General features: G+C 38.1%; 1 protein-coding gene across 2 annotated transcripts in view; it reads right to left on the bottom strand.

Annotated features, from left to right (window-relative positions):
* Positions 1-18,493, bottom strand: part of MTMR7 (myotubularin related protein 7) — a 113,564-nt gene that overhangs the window by 90,882 nt on the left and 4,189 nt on the right. The window contains exon 1 of one of the 2 annotated variants that reach the window (XM_073902362.1): positions 14,717-15,071. The exons of the other annotated variant lie outside the window; for it this stretch is intronic. Within the exon in view, the coding sequence (XP_073758463.1) occupies positions 14,717-14,740 (24 nt within the window). The 5' untranslated portion in view covers positions 14,741-15,071. Of the gene's footprint in view, positions 1-14,716; positions 15,072-18,493 lie in introns of those variants that run through there. 2 annotated transcript variants of the gene reach the window in all.

The following is an 18,493-nucleotide window of genomic DNA, read 5'->3' as shown; positions in this document are numbered from 1 at the left end:
GTGGAATCTAACAAACAAAACAAATGAACAACAAAAGAGCGGAAATGGACTCATAAATACAGAGAACAAAGTGGTGGTTGCAAGAGATGAGGGGAGTGGAGGGATGGGCAACAGGTGAAGAGGACTAAGAATTATAAACTTCCAGTTATAAAGTAAATAAATTACAGGGATGAAAAGTACAGCATACGGAATATAGTCAACAATACTCTACTAACATTGTACGGTGACAGAGAGTGACTTAACATGGTGAGCACTGAGTAATGTAAAGAATTGTTGAATCGCTATGTTGTACACCTGAAACTAATATAACATGTCAACTATACTTCAATAACAATTAAAAATAAATAAATAAAAATATATAGAAAAAGAACCTGACAATGTACCTTAGAAATTTAATCTGAGGCAACAGGGATTGCACAACAATTTAAATACATTGATGTTTATCACAGTTCTTTATTATAGGAACAAAAATGGAGACAAGTATCAAATACTAGGGGATCAATTGTCAAAAACTATGAAGTGTCTGAGATTTTAACCTACTTGCAACATATAAGTTAGCTTCTCACGGTTTCATGGCTGCTGACAGAAGACACTAGACTCCTGGGTCAGAAACAAAGGACTTTATTACTCATTGCACACCTAGAATCATGAGTATCATGTTTCCATCAGCTCTCCATGCCCCCACCCTACCTCCAAGTCTAAGGGGCAAGATGGAGCAGCCTGGATGGATGTTGCACAGAGAGTAGATCCATGTCACAGATGAGGAAACTCGGAGCTTAGAGTTTAAGAAAAGTCAATTTCATAAGAAGTATGCCAACAACCCTAACCAACTTCTGCCTCCAAGGAAAACATAATGTTTATTATCTTGGACCACAAACAAATTTTCCTTTTGCCCCTGAGGGAGAAACTATTTCTATCTTCCAAGGCCATTTGCAATAAAATCATCCTTGAAAAGGTAGTTCAGAGCAAAAGCGCAGAAACATTTAAGAGCCACAGAGAATCGCCTCCCAACATGAAATAATTTACGATGTATCCAACGTGAGATGCTGTAGTTATGACCGCTTTTCATAAGAATGTTTAATAAAATGAGAAAAAATATTTATAGTGTATTATGACATATAAAAAACCAGGTCTTATCCCCTCAAATTATATACACACAAAGAAAAAAAATGAACTTAACTCTTTATATTATTTTTCTATTTATATGTAAAGAAAGGGCTGAAAATCTATACCAAGTTAACAGCAGTTTTTCCTGGGTTTTGAGATACACATGACTTTTATTTTCTTTCTGCTCTTTTGAACTAAATTTTCTGTGATATACTTTTATAAGCAGAAAAAAAGGCTTTTCAAAAAATATACATAGATATGACTGACACCTAAAGTACAAGTGATAAAAGAAAAAAATGCATAAGTGCATCAAAATTAAAAACCTTTATACTTCAAAGGATGCCATCAAGACTACGAAAAGAAAACTGACAGAATGGGAGGAGACATTTGCAAGTCATATATCTAGTTAGGGACCTGTATCCAGAATATATAAAGAACTTTTTTGCAACTAAATAAGTAAATAAATAAAAAGACAAATAATGTAACTTAAAAATGATCGAAGGATTTAAACAGATGGTTCTCCAAAGAAGATAAAACCAATGGTCACTAAGCACACGAAAAGACAGGTAACATAATTAGTCATTAGGGAAATGCAAATCAAAACTATGATAAATACCACTTTACACCCACTTAGATGAATAAAAGAAAAAAGACAGTAATAAGTGCTGACAAGGATACAGAAAAACTGGAATCCTCATACATTGTTGGTGGAACTTTGAAACGTTACAATGACTTCATTACAGGTCCTCAAAATGCTAAACCTAGGGTTACCATATGATTCAGCAATTCCACTCTTAGAGAAGTGAGATTCCACCCAGGAGAAAGAAAAACATATGCCCACACAAAAACTTGTATACAAAAGTTCATAGGAGCATTATTCATAATAGCCCAACAATGGAAACAAGATAAATATCCATCAATTGATAAGTGGATAAACAAAATCTGGTATATCCATAGAATGCATAGAAAGTAATGAAGTACTGATACATGCTACAACATGGATGAACCTTGAAAACATTATGCTAAGTGTAAAAAGCAAGCCACATGTTGTAGGACTCAATTTATATGAAATGTCCAGAAAAAGCTAATACACAAAGACAGAAAGTGCACTTGTGGTTGATGGATAAGGAGGGAGAAATGGGAGTGATTGTTACTAAGTATGGGTTTCTTTTTGGAGTGAAGACATGTTCTGGAATCAGATAATTGTGTTGGTGAATATACAAAAAAGGACACAATTATATACTTTAAAAGAATTAATTTTAGAGTATGTGAATTCTAAGTTATTAAATATATATGTAAATATATATATACACACACACACCATCCACATAATAAAATCACCAATTAGTAAAATGAAAACAGATATAAGTAGGTAATATAGAGAAAAAACAAAATGTCAAAATCATGTTTGAAAAGGTTTCAACATCACTAGTAAAAAAAAAAAAAAACCACAATGAAAGAATGAAGTACCATCCTCCTTCTTTAAATTAGCAAATATTTTTATTTTTTTAGGCTTTCTTTGCCTTTATTTTTTGTATTAAAAACATATCATATTGGTTTCAGACATACAGGTCTGCGATTCATAATACCCAGTAGCAAATTTTTTTTCTAAATAATAAAGCAATGGCACAGTGAGAAGGACACTATACCTAAAATCAATTTCTAAAACTTGATATGTTTTTGTAAAGTCATTTGGCAATATATATCAATCATTCATCTTCTGTGACACAGTAATTCCATCTAGGGTTCTATCCTAAGGGAATAATCACATATGCAGATAATAATTAATAAATAAGATTTTCATCATAACATTATTGTAACAGCCTTATGGGGAAATGGTTAATGTGATAATGATATTTCTGTATTATAAAACATCACATAGTCTTCTAAAAGCATGTTTTCAAAGACCACAATACAGTAAGTTAAAAAAGGCATACTACAAAATTGAGCTGGGTGATCCTTAATTTCTAAACAAACAAATAAAAAGGTTGAGTATTCATGAGATAAAAAAAATGGCAGGAGTAAATATATTCAAATATTAACAGCAGTTAATTTCTATATCAATTCTAATATAGAATCAAAAATAATACTTTTATAACCTGAAAATTATTATTTGTTAAATGAAATTGAAAGAAGAGATAACGCTTAGTGCTAATGATATACTAGTAGTGAATGACACAGAAAAAGAATCTTCTCAGGAGTCTACTGAGCTCTCTCAATCACAGAGAACACTTGCAAATCAGATCACTATTTTCAAATGGGGGACATGGAATTTTGTAATTATGAGTTGGTAAGTTTGACATTAATTCAAGGCAAGATTCTAAAATTGCTTCTTTAATGGAATTTTGTATGAACCTAGAAAAGGAAACCATCAGTCAGCAGGAACATTATGGATTCACTCAGTCATCATCACAGACAACTTCATTTTTTTCTTCAATAAGCTATCTGGAGAGGTGATAAAGGACAAGTTTCTCAAATGGTAGATGGCACCAAACTGAAAGAACAAGTTAATCTGCTATCAGGATTGAGATCCTGGGAGATGGGGGCAAAGTAGCTTTGGTTACTAGGAAGTCACATCCACCTAACCTAGTTTCTTTCTTGGATGAGATCATGGATGAGGTAACAGGAGGTGAGCTTGTTAAAATGCCAATGGTACAAACCAAGAGGGGCAGAAGTGTAGCAGATCAAAAGACAGAATAAGCAATTAAGCAATAAACCAAATCCAATGAGACTACACTCAACAAAGATGAGGGTAAGACACTATCACTCAAGGAAAAGGCAGGGCAGGCTTGACTGCACAGCACAATGTGTGGAGCTAACTTAAGGGTTCTCTTCCACACTCAGTTCACCAAAAGGCCACTGAGATGTGGCTCTGTGGAACACACGATTTAAAAATCATTATTGAATTTTACTCTCTCCCAATTCAACAAAACCTGCATTAAACATATTTTTGTAACTCACTTAGTAAAACATCCAGGATGGTAAAGGGACTTAAACGAAGCCACTGGTTGGTTACCAGAACAGGTGGCACTAAGCTAACTACTCAGGTAGGAGGGAAGCATTAGGGGGATGACAGCATGAAATGAAATACTTGAAGGGCCCTTTCCTGGAAGGACGGTTGATGTACTGGGCAATCGCCCAATGAACAGAGCTAGACCTAACTGCCAAAAACTAAAGTGAAACAGATTTTTACTAAATATAAAGAAAACTTCCTAATGTTTAGAGCTGTCCATGGTCATTATGGACTGCCAAGGGACACAGTGAGTTCTGTGCATGAGAAGTATGAAACTTGGAGTAGCTGGGCACTTGGCTTAGAGGAAATTCAAACATGAATCTAGAACAGAGAAGAACTACAAAACCCACCAGAAAACAGCTAAAAAAAATAGCAATAAATACATACCTATCAATACTTATTTAAAATGTAAATGGACCAAATGCTCCAATCAAAAGACACAGTCTGGCTAAATGGATAAAAAAACAAGACCCATATATACGTTGCCTCCAAGAGACTCACTTCAGACCTAAAGACACACACAGACTGAAAGTGAAGGGATGGAAAAAGCTATTCTATGCAAATGGAATGAAAAGAAACCTGAGGTAGCAATACTTATATCAGACAAAGCAGACTTTAAAAACAAAGACTGTAACAAGAGACAAAGAAGGTCGTTACAAAATGATAAAGGGATCACTCCAAGAAGATATAACAACTGTAAGTATCTATGCACCCAACATAAAAGCACCTAAATATGTAAAGCAAATACTAACAGACATAAAGGTAGAAACTGACAGCAATACAATATTGAAGATTTTCACACCCCATATACATCAATGGACAGATCATCCAAAGAGAAAATCAATAAGGAACCAGAGTCCTTAAATGATACATTAGACAAAATGGATTAATAGATAAATAAAAAACATGCCATTCAAGCACAGAAGATTCCTTTCAAGTGTACATGTAACATTCTTCAGAATAGATCACATGTTAGGCCACAAAACAAGTCTCAATAAATTTAAGAAGACTGAAATCAAGCATTTTTTCCAACCACAATGATATGAAATTAGAAATTAATTATAATAAAAAAAAACTGGGGGGAAAAACCCACAAGTACATAGAGGTCAAACAACATGCTACTAAACAACGAATGGGTCAACAAAAATCAAAGAGGAAATCCAAAAATACCTTGAGACAAATACGAATGGAAAAACAATGGTCCAAATTCTATGGGACATGGCAAAAGCATTTCTAAGGGGGAAGTTTATATTAATACCTCAAAAAATAAGGAAAATCTCAAATAAGCAATCTAATGTCCACCCAATGGACTATAAAAAGAAGAATACACAAAGCCCAAAGTTAGTAGAAGGAAGTAATAAAAATAAGAAGGGAAATAAATGAAATATAAACTTTAAAAACAATATGAAAGATCAACAAAACTAAGAGCTGGTCTGGTCCAAAGATAAGAAAATTGAAAAACCTTTAGCCAGACTCAATAAGAAAAATACAGAGATAAAATAAAATAAATAAAATCGGAAATGAAAGAGGAGGAGGTACAACTGACCACAGAGATACAAAGGATTATAAGAAACTACTATGGACAATTATATGCCAACAAACTGGACTTAGAAAAAAATGAATAAACCTAGAAGAAACGGATAAATTCCTAGAAACATATAATCTTCCAAACTGAACAAGGAAGAAATAGAAATTCTGAACAGACCAAGTATTAGGATGAAATTGAATAGGTAATCAAGATAATCCCAACAAACAAAAGTCCAGATGGATTTACAGGTCAATTCTACCATATATTAAAGGAGAGTTAATATCTGCCTTTCTCAAACTATTCCCCAAAAAATAGAAGAGGAAGAAAACTTCCAAATTCATTCTATGAGGCCAGCATTACCCTGATATCAAAACTAAAAACACTACAAATAAAATAAAATTACAGGCCAATATCCCTGATGAACACGAACACAAAATCCTCAACAAAATATTACCAAACTAAATTCAACAATACATTAAAAGGATCATATAGCACAATCAAGTGGGATTTTGAAAGGATGGTTCAATATGTGTAAATCAATCAATGTGTACACTACATTAACAAAATGATAAAAACTCTCAACAAAGTGAGTATAGAGGGAACATACCCCAGCATAATAAACACCATATATGACAAACCCACTATCATACTCTACAGTGAAAAGTTGAAAGCTTTTCTTCTAAGATCAGGAAAAAGACAAAGATGCTCACTCTCACAACTTTTATTCAACATAGTACTGAAAATCCTAGCCCCAGTAATCACACAAGCAAAAGAAATGAGGCATCCAAGTTGGTAAGGAAGAAGTAAAACTGTCACTATTTGCCCACAAAATGGTATAGAAAACTCTAAAAACGCCACAAAAAAACTATTAGAATAAACAAATTCAGTAAAGTTGCAGAAGACAAAATTAATACCCAGAAATCTGTTGCTAATAAATCTATACACCAATAACAAAATACCAGAAACATAAATTAAGAAAACAATCCCATTTACAATTCCATCAAAAAGAATGAAATACCTAGAAATAAATGTAACTAAGGAGGTTAAAGACTTGTATTCTGAAAACTAGAAGACATGGATGAAAAAACTGAAGACAGCACAAATAAATAAAAAGATATACTGTGCTCATGGATTGGAAGAATCAATATTGTTAAGATGTCCATACTACCTAAAGCAATCTATGGATTCAATGCAATCCCTATCAAAATACTAATGGCATATTTCACAGAACCAGAATAAATAAATCTAAAATTTGTATGAAACCACAAAAGACCCCAAATAGCCAAAGCAATCTTGAGAAAGAACAAAACTGGAAGTATCAAACTCCCAGATTTCAAACTATACTACATACCTATAGTAATCAAAACATTATGGTACTGGCACTAAAACAGACACATAGATCAATGGAACAGAACAGAGCCCAGAAATAAACCCACATTTATATGGTCAATTAATCTAAAACAAAAGAGGCAGGAATACACAATGGAGGAAAGACAGTCTCTTCAATAAATGGTGCTGAGGAAACTGGACAACTACATGCAAAAGAATGAAACTGGACCACTTTCTTACATCATATACTAAACTCAATATGGATTAAAGACCTATATATTAGGCATGAAAACATAAAGCTCATAAAACATAACATAGGCAGTAATCTCAATGACACCAGCCTTAGCAATATGTTTTTGGATCTATCTTCACAGATAAGGGCAACAAAAACAAAAATAAATAGGACATCACACTAAAAAGCTTTTTTCACAACAAAGGAAACCATCAACAAAACAAAAAGACAACCTACTAAAGAAGATATTTGCTAATGATACATCTGATAAGGGACTAATATACAAAATATATAAAGAACTCATGCAACCTGACTCTAAAAAACCCCACAACAATCCGTTTAAAAAATGGGCAGAGGACCTGAACAGACATGTTCCAAAAAGACATACAGATGGCCAACAGACACATGAAAAGATGCTCTACATCGCTAATCATCAGGGAAAGGAAAATCACCACCACAATGAGATATCACCCCACACCTGTCAGAATAGACAGTATTAAAAAGATAAGAAATAACAAATGTTGGCAAGGATGCAGAGAAAAGGAAACCCTCATGCACTGTTGGGGGAATGAAAATTGGTGCAGCCACTATGGAAAATAGTATGGAGGATCTCAAAAAATTAAAACAGAATTACCATATGATCCAGCAATTCCACTTCTGGGTATTTACCAAAAGGAAACAAAAATGCTAATTCAAAAAGATAGGAGCATTTTGCAGCATTATTTACAATGACCAAGATATGGAAGCAACCCGAGAGCCCTCAATAGATGAATGGATAAAGAATATTTGGCATATTTATGAAATGGAAAATCACCCCATCATAAAAAAGAATGAAGTCTTGCCACTTGCAACTACATGGATGGACCTAGAGGTATGATATTATGCTCAGTGAAGTCAGACAGAGAAAGACAAACACCGTATGATTTCACTTATATGTGGAATCTAAAAAATCAAACATAAAACAAAGTAGAAACATACTCAAACATACTCATAAGTACAGAGGACAAATGAGTGGTTGCCAGATGGGAGGAGTGGTGGATGGGCAAAGTAAGTGAAGGAGATTAAGAAGTACAAACTTCCAGTTATAAAATAAATAAGTCACAGGATGTAAAGTACAGCAGAGGGAACAGTCAATAATATTGTAATAACCGTGTAGGGTGACAGATGGTGACTAGACTTATCATGGTGATCGTTTCATAATTATGTAAATGTTGAATCACTGTTGTACACCTGAAACTGATAATCCTGTATGTCAACTATACTTCAATTAAAAAAAAAAAACCATGATTCTAGTCCATTCTCTTCTCAGATGCCTGAAATACCTCCATATCTTCACTGCCAAGAGTCAACTGTTAGATGCCTCTATTCTTTTATTTTTTTTTTTTTTTTTTAATATTTAATTTATTTATTCACGAGAGACAGAGGGAGAGAGAGAGAGAGAAGCAGGCTCCCAAGGAGCAGGGAGCCCGATGCGGGACTCGATCCCAGGACCCTGGGATCATGACCTGAGCCGAAGGCAGACGCTCAACCATCTGAGCCACCCAGGCACCCTAGATGCCTCTATTCTTTTAAAAGATAAACTAAATGTCTTTTATACAAACAGATATAATTGTGGGAAACAACTCCTCTATATCAGCAAGGACTTTCTCCTCTGCCATCTCTATCCTTTGTTTCTGCTAAGACTATAAAGAATTTGCCTAAACACTGGGCCATATGAGAATCTTTCAAATACTGAAAGATATCATGGAATAACCTCTTAAGATTGTTCCTACTCTAAGGCTTTCTAGTCTGGGCAATATATATTAAGAAAACTGTACCAGGGATTTTCACAGGGGCTCAAAATCCAAATCCCTAATAGTAGAGACAGGTTACACAAACTACTTACATGAATAATATACACTCATTAAAACAATAAATAGGGGCGCCTGGGTGGCTCAGTTGGTTAAGCGACCACCTTCGGTTCAGGTCATGATCCTGGAGTCCCGGGATCGAGTCCCGCCCGCATCGGGCGCCCGGCTTGGCAGGGAGTCAGCTTCTCCCTCTGACACTCTCCCCTCTCATGCTTTCTCTCTCTCTCTCTCTCTCTCAAATAAATAAAATCTTTAAAAAAAATAAAACAATAAATAGGTGAGTGAATTCTGAACATAAAATATATATACAAAATAACAGTGGGTAAAAAGTTCAGTATGAGAGGAAAAAGCACACTATGACTATGTAAAAAGGGCCATTGTCACAAATTAGAATTGAATTTGGAATGATAGAAATATAACTTCATGCTCACTGGGTTGGTTTTCTAAGAAACTGTTTAAATGTTCAACAATTAAATTCCATATTCCCTTCTGATGTAAATCTATCTATTCAGACCATCTAAACAATTGTTTCCAAAGTATCTAGGTTCTGTATACTATACAAGTCATTCTATATTGTTGGAATCACATGAAGAGGAAAGTTTTAGTAATATCAAACGTGAGATGTAACCATAATTTCCCCAAAAAGTAGCACTGAATTATTATATGACCCAGTAATTCCACTTCTAGGGATACACCTAAGAGAATTAAAAACTTATTTTCAGGGGCTGGGGGATTGGGCAAAATGAGTGGAGAGGGAGATACAGGGCTCCAGTTATGGAATGAGTAAATCTTGGCAATAAAAGAGCATAAGGAATACAGTCAGTGATGTGTAATAGCCATGTAATAGTCCAGGTGGTAGCTACACCTGTGGTGACCATAGCATAATGTATAAATTTGTCAAATCACTAAATTTTACACCTAAAACTAAGGTAACATTTGTGAGTCAACCATACTCAAAAAAAAAAAAAAACTTATTTTCACACACACACAAACAAGTATAGGAGTGTTCATAGCAGCACTATTCATAATGATCAAAAAGTGGGAGCAACCCAAATGCCCATCAATCGGTGAATGAATAAACAGCATGTGGTATATCCACATAGTACAATATTACCCCGCATAAAAGGGAATGAAGTGTCATTACATGCTACGACTTGGATGAACCTAGGAAAAAATTATGCTAAATGAAAGAAGTCACAAGAGGCCATATCTTAGATTATGATATGAAATGTCCAGAGTAGGCAAATCTAATAGAGACCAAAAGTAGATTAGTGGTTGGCTTTGGGGAATGAGGACTGACTACTAACTGGCACTGGGTTTCTTTTGGGGGGTGATGAAATGCTCTGAATTCGAGACTGGTGATGGTTGCACAACACTGTAAATGCACTAAAAAACATGAATTGTATAAAATGACTGAAATGGTAAATTTAATGTTATTTGGATTCTATCTCATTAAAACTACATATAATCACAAAATACACATCATTATATATATATGTGACATAATATACTGACATCTACAAGTACTCGACACTAGATCTATTAGAGGATTTACAATACTGTCCCTAGTCACGGGTACAACACACAAGGCCTGGATCACTAAAGCAAATAGTAAAAACTGAAGAACTGAAACCAAGAACTACTATTATTCAATTATTAATTTATTTACTGATGCTTAATCGGTGCCAGGAACTGTGTTGGGGGTAAACAAGACATGATCCTCACCTTTACAGGGCTCCTAGGCTAGCAGGGGAGCCAAACATTAAACACTCAAATAAATCTAAAACTTGGAACAAGGAGCATAAGGTGAAATATTGCGTTTGGTGATACAATATAACAGGCAAACCTGACTCAGGAGGAATTGGGCAATAACCACTCTGAGGAAATTCTATCTAGTCTGTTAACTAGAGAGATGAGTTTTAGCCAGGGGGAGAGTAAGAATAAGAGTATCCCCTAGATGGAACAGCAGTGCAGACGTCCTGAGGCAGAAAAGACCTCACATTTGAGAAACACACAAAGGCTAGTTGTGACCAGAGGGTAGTGAATAAGAAATGATTGTCACAGAATGAGGCTGGGGAAGTGAGGAGGGGTCAGTCTACACAGGGCCTTATGGGACACTCTGAGCATCCTCATTTTATACACTGGGTACAAAGGGAAGCCACCCAGGGTGGATCAGTCGGTTAAGCGTCTGACTCCTGATTTCGGCTCAAGTCATGATCTCAGGGCTGTGAGATAGAGCCCTCTGTCAGGCTCCGCACTCAGCATGGAGTCTGACTGAAATGCTCTCTTCCTCTCCCTCTGTCCTGCACCCCGCACTCACACTCTCTAAAATAAATAAACAAATCTTTAAAAAGAGACCAAAAAAAGGGAAGCCACCCAAGAATTTCAGCGAGCAAGTAACATGACCAAATTGTGCTATCAAAGCATCCCCAGGCTCCCTCTGTGCAGAAGGGGGTAGAGAAGAGCAGAGGACAGTTACCAGTGAGTAGGCTATTCCAGTAATGGCTCAGACCAGGAGGAAGAGGTGGAAAGAGAAGACATCTTCAAGATCAGTTTTGCAGTTTGGGAGGTCTTCACATATTTTATTTTACAACTAAAATTTACTGATGTGGGAGAAAAAAAAAGTTTCCCGGAAAGATCAAAGCATAAAAAGTAGAGATTATTTAGCCAGGATCTTAGACACACTAGCTTCAGTCCAGTAGAAAACCAAATCCTACAAAACACTTCAAGCTATGTCCAGGAGTCCTGCAGCCTTTTCATATAACTGAACCCAAATTATCCCTAAGCTTCTTGCAGGGTATTTTCTTACTAGCAAGTTTTCAGACTGGTTAAAAAAAAAAAAATTCCAGACAGTGAAGTAAAAACCCAAAAGTTCACTGTGATGAGTGCAGGTAATGCTTGGTGTCCTCACTTTGACCCAACTGCAAACTAGCTTGTCCTTAGAACATTTTTTTTTCTATAAAGGAACCATTCTGGGAGAGAAACACCCTGCTTAACATATGCTCTGTTAAAGGCTTCAGTTAAACATGCACACACACACAGAAAGAAATATGTGCAAAGTATTCCAGATTATTCATGTGCATCTGTCTCCTTAAACTGCACTCCAGAGACTGAAGAAGAACACAGAGGCTGTGATAGATATCATGCAGCTTATGAAGAGGAAATGAATGACTTTCATTGTAGTAGCAAAGCAACTGTATATTATATACACATACATGTGTGCACTTCTTTTCCAGTGAATTATTCTTAAAATAAAAGCCTGCTATCTACATAGTAAATATCACTGCAAACCCACAGATCAGAAAAACAAAACTTGCGAACATCCTTATATCCCTCCTTATAGCCCAAGACATGAATCATGAAATCTAAGGCAAACTACATATCCAGCTCCCCAGAACATACTGGAAGCAAATAATAAAGATGAATATAACCATTACTAATGATATACTTTGCAACACATACTCTGTAAGTAGCCACGTTCTATTGTTCATTTATACTGTGAAAATCAGTTTTGCACTTAAAAATGCAAAATGAAAAGAGATGTTGTTTAGCCTCAAGCAATCATTTCATCATTTCCATCTTTATCACTCCTAAGGTTTCAGCTTCTTTGAGGTTGTCATCTTACATCATATGGACACAACTGCATGACAGCTATTTCAAGTGCTCCTGGTCCTCCGTGACTCCTTACATGTTAAGACTCCACTCTTCTTTAAGAAAACTTCGCTCACCCTTAATGGTTGAGCTCATTCTCATCCAGTCTCTTGTATATATCTCTGTCCAGACTTACAACTGTCTCCCCTTCCAGACAAAGAGTTCCTTGATGCTTCATGCTCCCAGGACCTAACAGAGCCTCACACATGAAAGGTTCTCAAAGGCTTGTGAGATGAAATGGATGAATAAATGAATCTGCTCCACCCAATCTCTATATTTAATTTTTTCCACCTGCGTTATCCTAAATGTTAATGACCCTCAATCCAATGACATTTCAGATGATTCTCCATTTTCCCCCATTTTTTTCCATTTCCTGATAGAAGAGGATTTCTGCTTAGAGGATGTTCATGGAAACCAATTATAAGAATAAGTAGAATATTGTTTGCTGCTCAGGTTTACACACGTGGCTTTGTACAGAGTTTGAACACAGATTAGAAAAGGTCTTTACTCCCCAAATTCATATTCTATGGTGCCATGTCACCCTATCACTATTGCTATTGACATTCACATCAGATATCATTTTTATAAAGGGCCCCCTTCATCATGACAAAGAAAAAATGCCCTTGGCAAGGACGAGGGGGAGTCCATGAGTTAAATTTGTCATTCGGGAATAAATTATTTAGCAGCACTTAAATCCTGAAAGCTCTGAGCCACCTACCTTGTGGTTTATGGTGCTCTCTTCTATGTTTACAATTTCTCAATAGTAAAGCAACAATTTAATTCTATAGTGCAAAATCAATACAATTTAAATTTACTATTGGAACTGACACTATCTAGCAAACTAAAAGATTTATTCTTCCACCGACCTGAGATCATTGTAAAGCGGCTTCTACAAAGACGTACTTAGGAACCATTCTAGAATTTAGGAATGAATTCTTTTTACTGGACTTATAACAAAGCGATGCCCACCCCCTCCTCCCTTGCATGAAATGAGTGGGATCCCTGGGGCCGCCTAAATTCTAACCACACAGACCCAGCTTTGACTGAACTCTATCAAGGGCCTAGATTTTGAACGTGAGATCATCCTGGAAACACAAGGAGCTGTGGTGGTAATAAGGCGAGATAGCCAACTGGCTTGAAATATATTCTTATCACTAGTTTAGGGTTTTTATCAGACAGGAATGTTGATCATCGTTTTCACTCTAAATTACATTACTAGTGCAACTATGAGTGGGGAAGTTTCGTGCAGCCGTCAACAATTCCAGTGTAATTTATCTGGAATGACCAGGGACCAGGCGCTTTTGTTAAGTGGCAAAACCTGCTGCTGTTTTCAAACACACCAGTGGTGAATCTGTAAGCTGCGCCCTTCTCCTCAATGAACGAAAACTGGTGGAAAAGACAAGAAGATGGAAGGACTGATAATAACATTCACCCCACAGCGAATATTGATCATCTGCTCCGTGTAAGGTGCACTGCAGCTGATAGCCCGAGGATGGAGTAGCTGAAGGGTGAGCCCTGTGGGTCTGAAACCCTTAGATTCAACAAGCTTCCGGAGTGCCTTTAATCCACCTGCACGTAACTCCTTCCCTTGCACCTGTCATCAGGAATGCTTGTTTCTCTTTCAACTGCTCAGAGCAGCCAAGAGAAAATTGGGGGGGGGGGCAGCACCCGCAACCTAGTGCCAGACTAGATGGGAGCGTTTATCAGCTTATCAGCAGCTCTATTACTCAACGGACGATTGGGGTTCCCTCCCGTCCACCCCTGTCCAATGCGCACTCTCAAGGACAAGAGGTTAGATCCAGCAACAGCCACAGTTAGGCCTGTGAGACAGCGAGAGAAAGACCAGCCTCACAGCGAACCCGGAGATGCTCGAGCGCTGCCTCCTCCTCCCTCGCTCGCCGTGCCGGCTCGGCCAGCGCCCCGCAGGGAAGCCGGGCCTCCCGCCCGCTCAGCATCCCTCCTCCAGTTCCGGCTCTCCCTCTTCCGCCCGCGCCCGTGCCACCAACCTTGGGCGTGCGGATGTGCTCCATGGCGGGCCCACTTCTGCAAGGTCCTGGGCGGGCGCGGCCTCACGCACCTGCGCGCGTCTGCAGCGCGGCGGGAGGGGCGCGGGGAGGGGGCTTCGCGCCCGGGAGCGGGCGGGCCACAGGGCTTGGCTCCGCCTCCAGGTGCGGCGGCGCCCGCGCGAGGCCGGCGTGCGGGCCCGGGGCGCCGGCGCGGCCGTAGAGCGCGCGCGCCTCTGCGCTCCTGCCACCTGTCCTGCGTGCGGCCGCCAAGCCCACTGCTGGCTGGGGTCGCCAAGAGCCGCTGGCTGCTCTTTAAGAGGGGCAGCCAGCATAATACTGTGAGGCTACTGTTCCCCAAGACACAATGGGGGACTTGTGTTGGGTGTGGCCTCTTGGACGATTGCTGGGGAGTACGCGCAGCTCCGCACCGCGCACTGATGGGCTTCCTTCCCGAACGTCCCAGGATCGATAGGACTTCAGGGTGGGGCAGGAAAAAGGCTGCCACTTGCACTCCCGATCCGGGACGGCCTGGTGGGCTATGTCTGTATGTTTGAGGACGTGAGCAGCTGGTAGAGCATTTGGGATAAGGGTGGCAATAAGAGCAACAGTGTTAGATCCTTAGGAGGTGTTCTGTTAATTCAGGAATCTCACATCAACCTGCCACTTAGCTGTTGCAAGAGATGCCTTCCCTTGGCACCGTGTTGGGTGTGCATTTGCCATCTTCACTTAGCTCTAACTGAACTAGAAGGTAAAGATACAAAACATCCATTATAAGATAACAATTTTCTATTATGATATTAAGAGTAGCTACTGCTATTGTTAATATTAAGCTATCGGGGAAAAGCCAGAGAAGAAATGCCACCACTACCCCCCAACCTTTTTTTCTTGCAACCCTAAGTGCTCAACCTTCCACTATAACTAAAATTTCACAGGACTGTACATAGTTCTTAGAATAATATCCATTCAGTTATTTTTTCTAGCTTTTATTCATCTCTTTCTAATTGGATTGTAAATTCTTTAACTGAAGAGATTCTGGCTTCTGGCTCTTGTTGTTCAATGCATGGTAAGCACATTGTAGCTTTCCAAATAAATGCTTAATCAATAGTGTTACTTTTATTTTAAAATTTCGAGATCTTTTTCACATATCTTGTAGCATTTTAACCTCCTACCGCCCTGGGAGACAATTAAAACAAGAACATATAAACTGATGTTTGCATTTGGCAAAATTGACCCAGGGTATAATTTCTACCTTACTAAAGAACACCAGGAAGAGTCAGGAGCACCCTTATCCCAACTCACTGGCCTCAGTCCCCTCATTTGTAAAATGGAAGTCATCTGCCTAAATAATCTTAAAGGGAGCTTCCATCTCCAAGTTCCGTAAGTACTAAGAATCCTATATTTGCTTTGGGGTTTGCATTCTGAATGGGATAATAATCCTGGAATTATGTGACTTCAGGGCTCCTCTATCCCTCTACTGGTGGGCAAATCAAGAGTTTACTTGGTGAGTAATTTTTGCATACAACTGACCTTCATATTAGCATATTTTTTAAGCACCCACAACACTAACTGGTACATAAAGACATAAATCTGAATGATATAAATGGCCTAATTTTAAGAAACAATTTCCAGATTAGTTCAAAAATACATCTTCCATTATCATAGCTATAAAATCCGCATTAGGTTAAAATGAGTCAAAAAGTGTGTTCAAATTATCAGGGTAAATTGGCATAGAACAAGCTTGTTAATTTATAATAAATTTATAAATTTATATTTATAAAAATTTATAAATAAAATAACAGGGAAAGAAATCTCTATAAGTAGACATTTTAGTTTGATCTAACAATTCTCTGAGGAACCCTCCCCCGCTTGTCCCTCAGCCCCAATCAGTATTCAGATTATTAGATCACACACTGTGTTGACCCTTGCTGGCCACTCTGCACTTTCTTCTTACCCTACCTCATATCCCCAAGTTTCACTGCTTCTCTGAATACCACTCACTGGGGCAGAAGAGATTGAACAAAGCAGCAAGAGTTGGAGGGCAATGACATGAGGAAATGCAGAGTACCTCATTGAAATGCTAACAATGTTGATCAAAGAGATGATGAAAGCTTCCAATATTCAGAAATTCATTTTTCTCTATGTTCTTCTTTTCTTGCTCTGTGTAACCAGCACATTCTTAAATATATATCATCATTAAAGACATTTCTAACACACACACAAAAAAAAACAAAGTAGGGCAAAAAGAGAAACTAGCCACTCCTTTATTTAAGAAACATTGACATTAATTGCACTGACATGGATGGAACTAGAGAGTATTATGTTAAGCGAATCAGTCAGTCAGAGAAAGACAAATACCGTATGATTTCACTCATATGTGGAATTAAAGAAACAAAACAGATGAGGAAAGGGACAAAAAGAGACAAGCCAAGAAACAGACTCTTAACTATAGAGTACAAACCCATGGTGACCAGAGGGGAGGCAGGTAGAGGGATGGGTGAAATAGGGGATGGGGATTAAAGAGTGCACTTGTGATGAGCACCAGGTGTTGTATGGAAGTGTTGAATCACTATATTGTACACCTGAAACTAATAAAACGCTATGTTAACTACCTGGAATTAAAATAAAAACTTAAAAAAATTGACAATGATTAACTGATGGTCACGCACAAGTTACTGTGGCAGATACTGGGAGACTGAAAGGAGAGTTAGAGGTTACTAAGTTCCATAACGGTGATGCAGACAACACAGAGGGAATGAAAAGTACACCAACAAAGACAGGAACAGAGCACGTGGAAATGCCAAAAGAAGCCTCAAGGAGATTGATTCACTTCCTGCATTTTCCATATTAATTATACAGAAAATAATGGGCAGACTCAGAATCATAGACTTAGTTCTTGAAGTTTGATATTTGGTGTGTCTAGAATAAACCGTGGGAAAGTTGGGTGAATGCTGCCTCTGTGAGTCTTCAGGAAGCAGAAATCTCTCCATCTGGCCCCAGAACCAAGAAGTGAGAAGGGGGGGGATCTTACTCTTAAAACACTACATAATTTGCAGATGGATGCACACCTAGATTTGTACTACATCAGCCTTTGCACAGTGGGTTGCAAAATGGCTGTTTTCTCCAGTATTTGTGAGTCCTTGATGGAAAATAAGTATATTTCTGCAAAACTCTTATCATCATCAAGCAAAACATCAGACAGTAGGGTTAAGATCTAGTTACCTGCCTATTCATCAGACTACTTCTTCCCTTGCTAGGGCACAACATGGTTGTCCTCATTTTATCATTAGTGTCTCATTTTTCACTGGCTTTTACCCTGTAAAAATGGGAGATATGACTGTACCCATTAATATTTAATTATCCCGTTCTTCATGGGCAAACAGGAGACTATACTTTTCAACTCTGTTATTGTTGGTTGGGGCCATGTGGCTATTTCCATCCAGTGGATTGTGAGAAGTGACATGTATCATTTTGGAGCCAAAGTTCTGCAAAACCGGAGCGAGGCCTTTCAGCTTTCTCTGGCTTTTTTTTTTTTTTAAGATTTATTTATTTTAGAGAGCGAGGGAGCGAGCACACACGAGTAGGGGGCAGGGCAAAGGGAAAGGGAGAGAGAGAATCTCGAGCAGACTCCCCGCTAAGCGTGGAGCCCTATGCAGGGCTCAATCCCATGACCCTGAGATCATGACCTGAGCCGAAATCAAGAGTCAGACACTTAACCGACTGAGCCACCCAGGCACCCCCTCTTCCCTGTCTTGATATTTGCAGATCACATCTTAAGAT

Source organism: Callorhinus ursinus, unplaced genomic scaffold (genome assembly GCF_003265705.2).
Source record: "Callorhinus ursinus isolate GAN/ISIS: 27379988/994484 unplaced genomic scaffold, GSC_fseal_2.0 scaffold17, whole genome shotgun sequence".
NCBI lineage: Eukaryota > Metazoa > Chordata > Mammalia > Carnivora > Otariidae > Callorhinus > Callorhinus ursinus.
The sequence above is the reverse complement of the archived record's forward strand: the minus strand, read 5'-3'. Positions and strand labels throughout refer to the sequence as shown.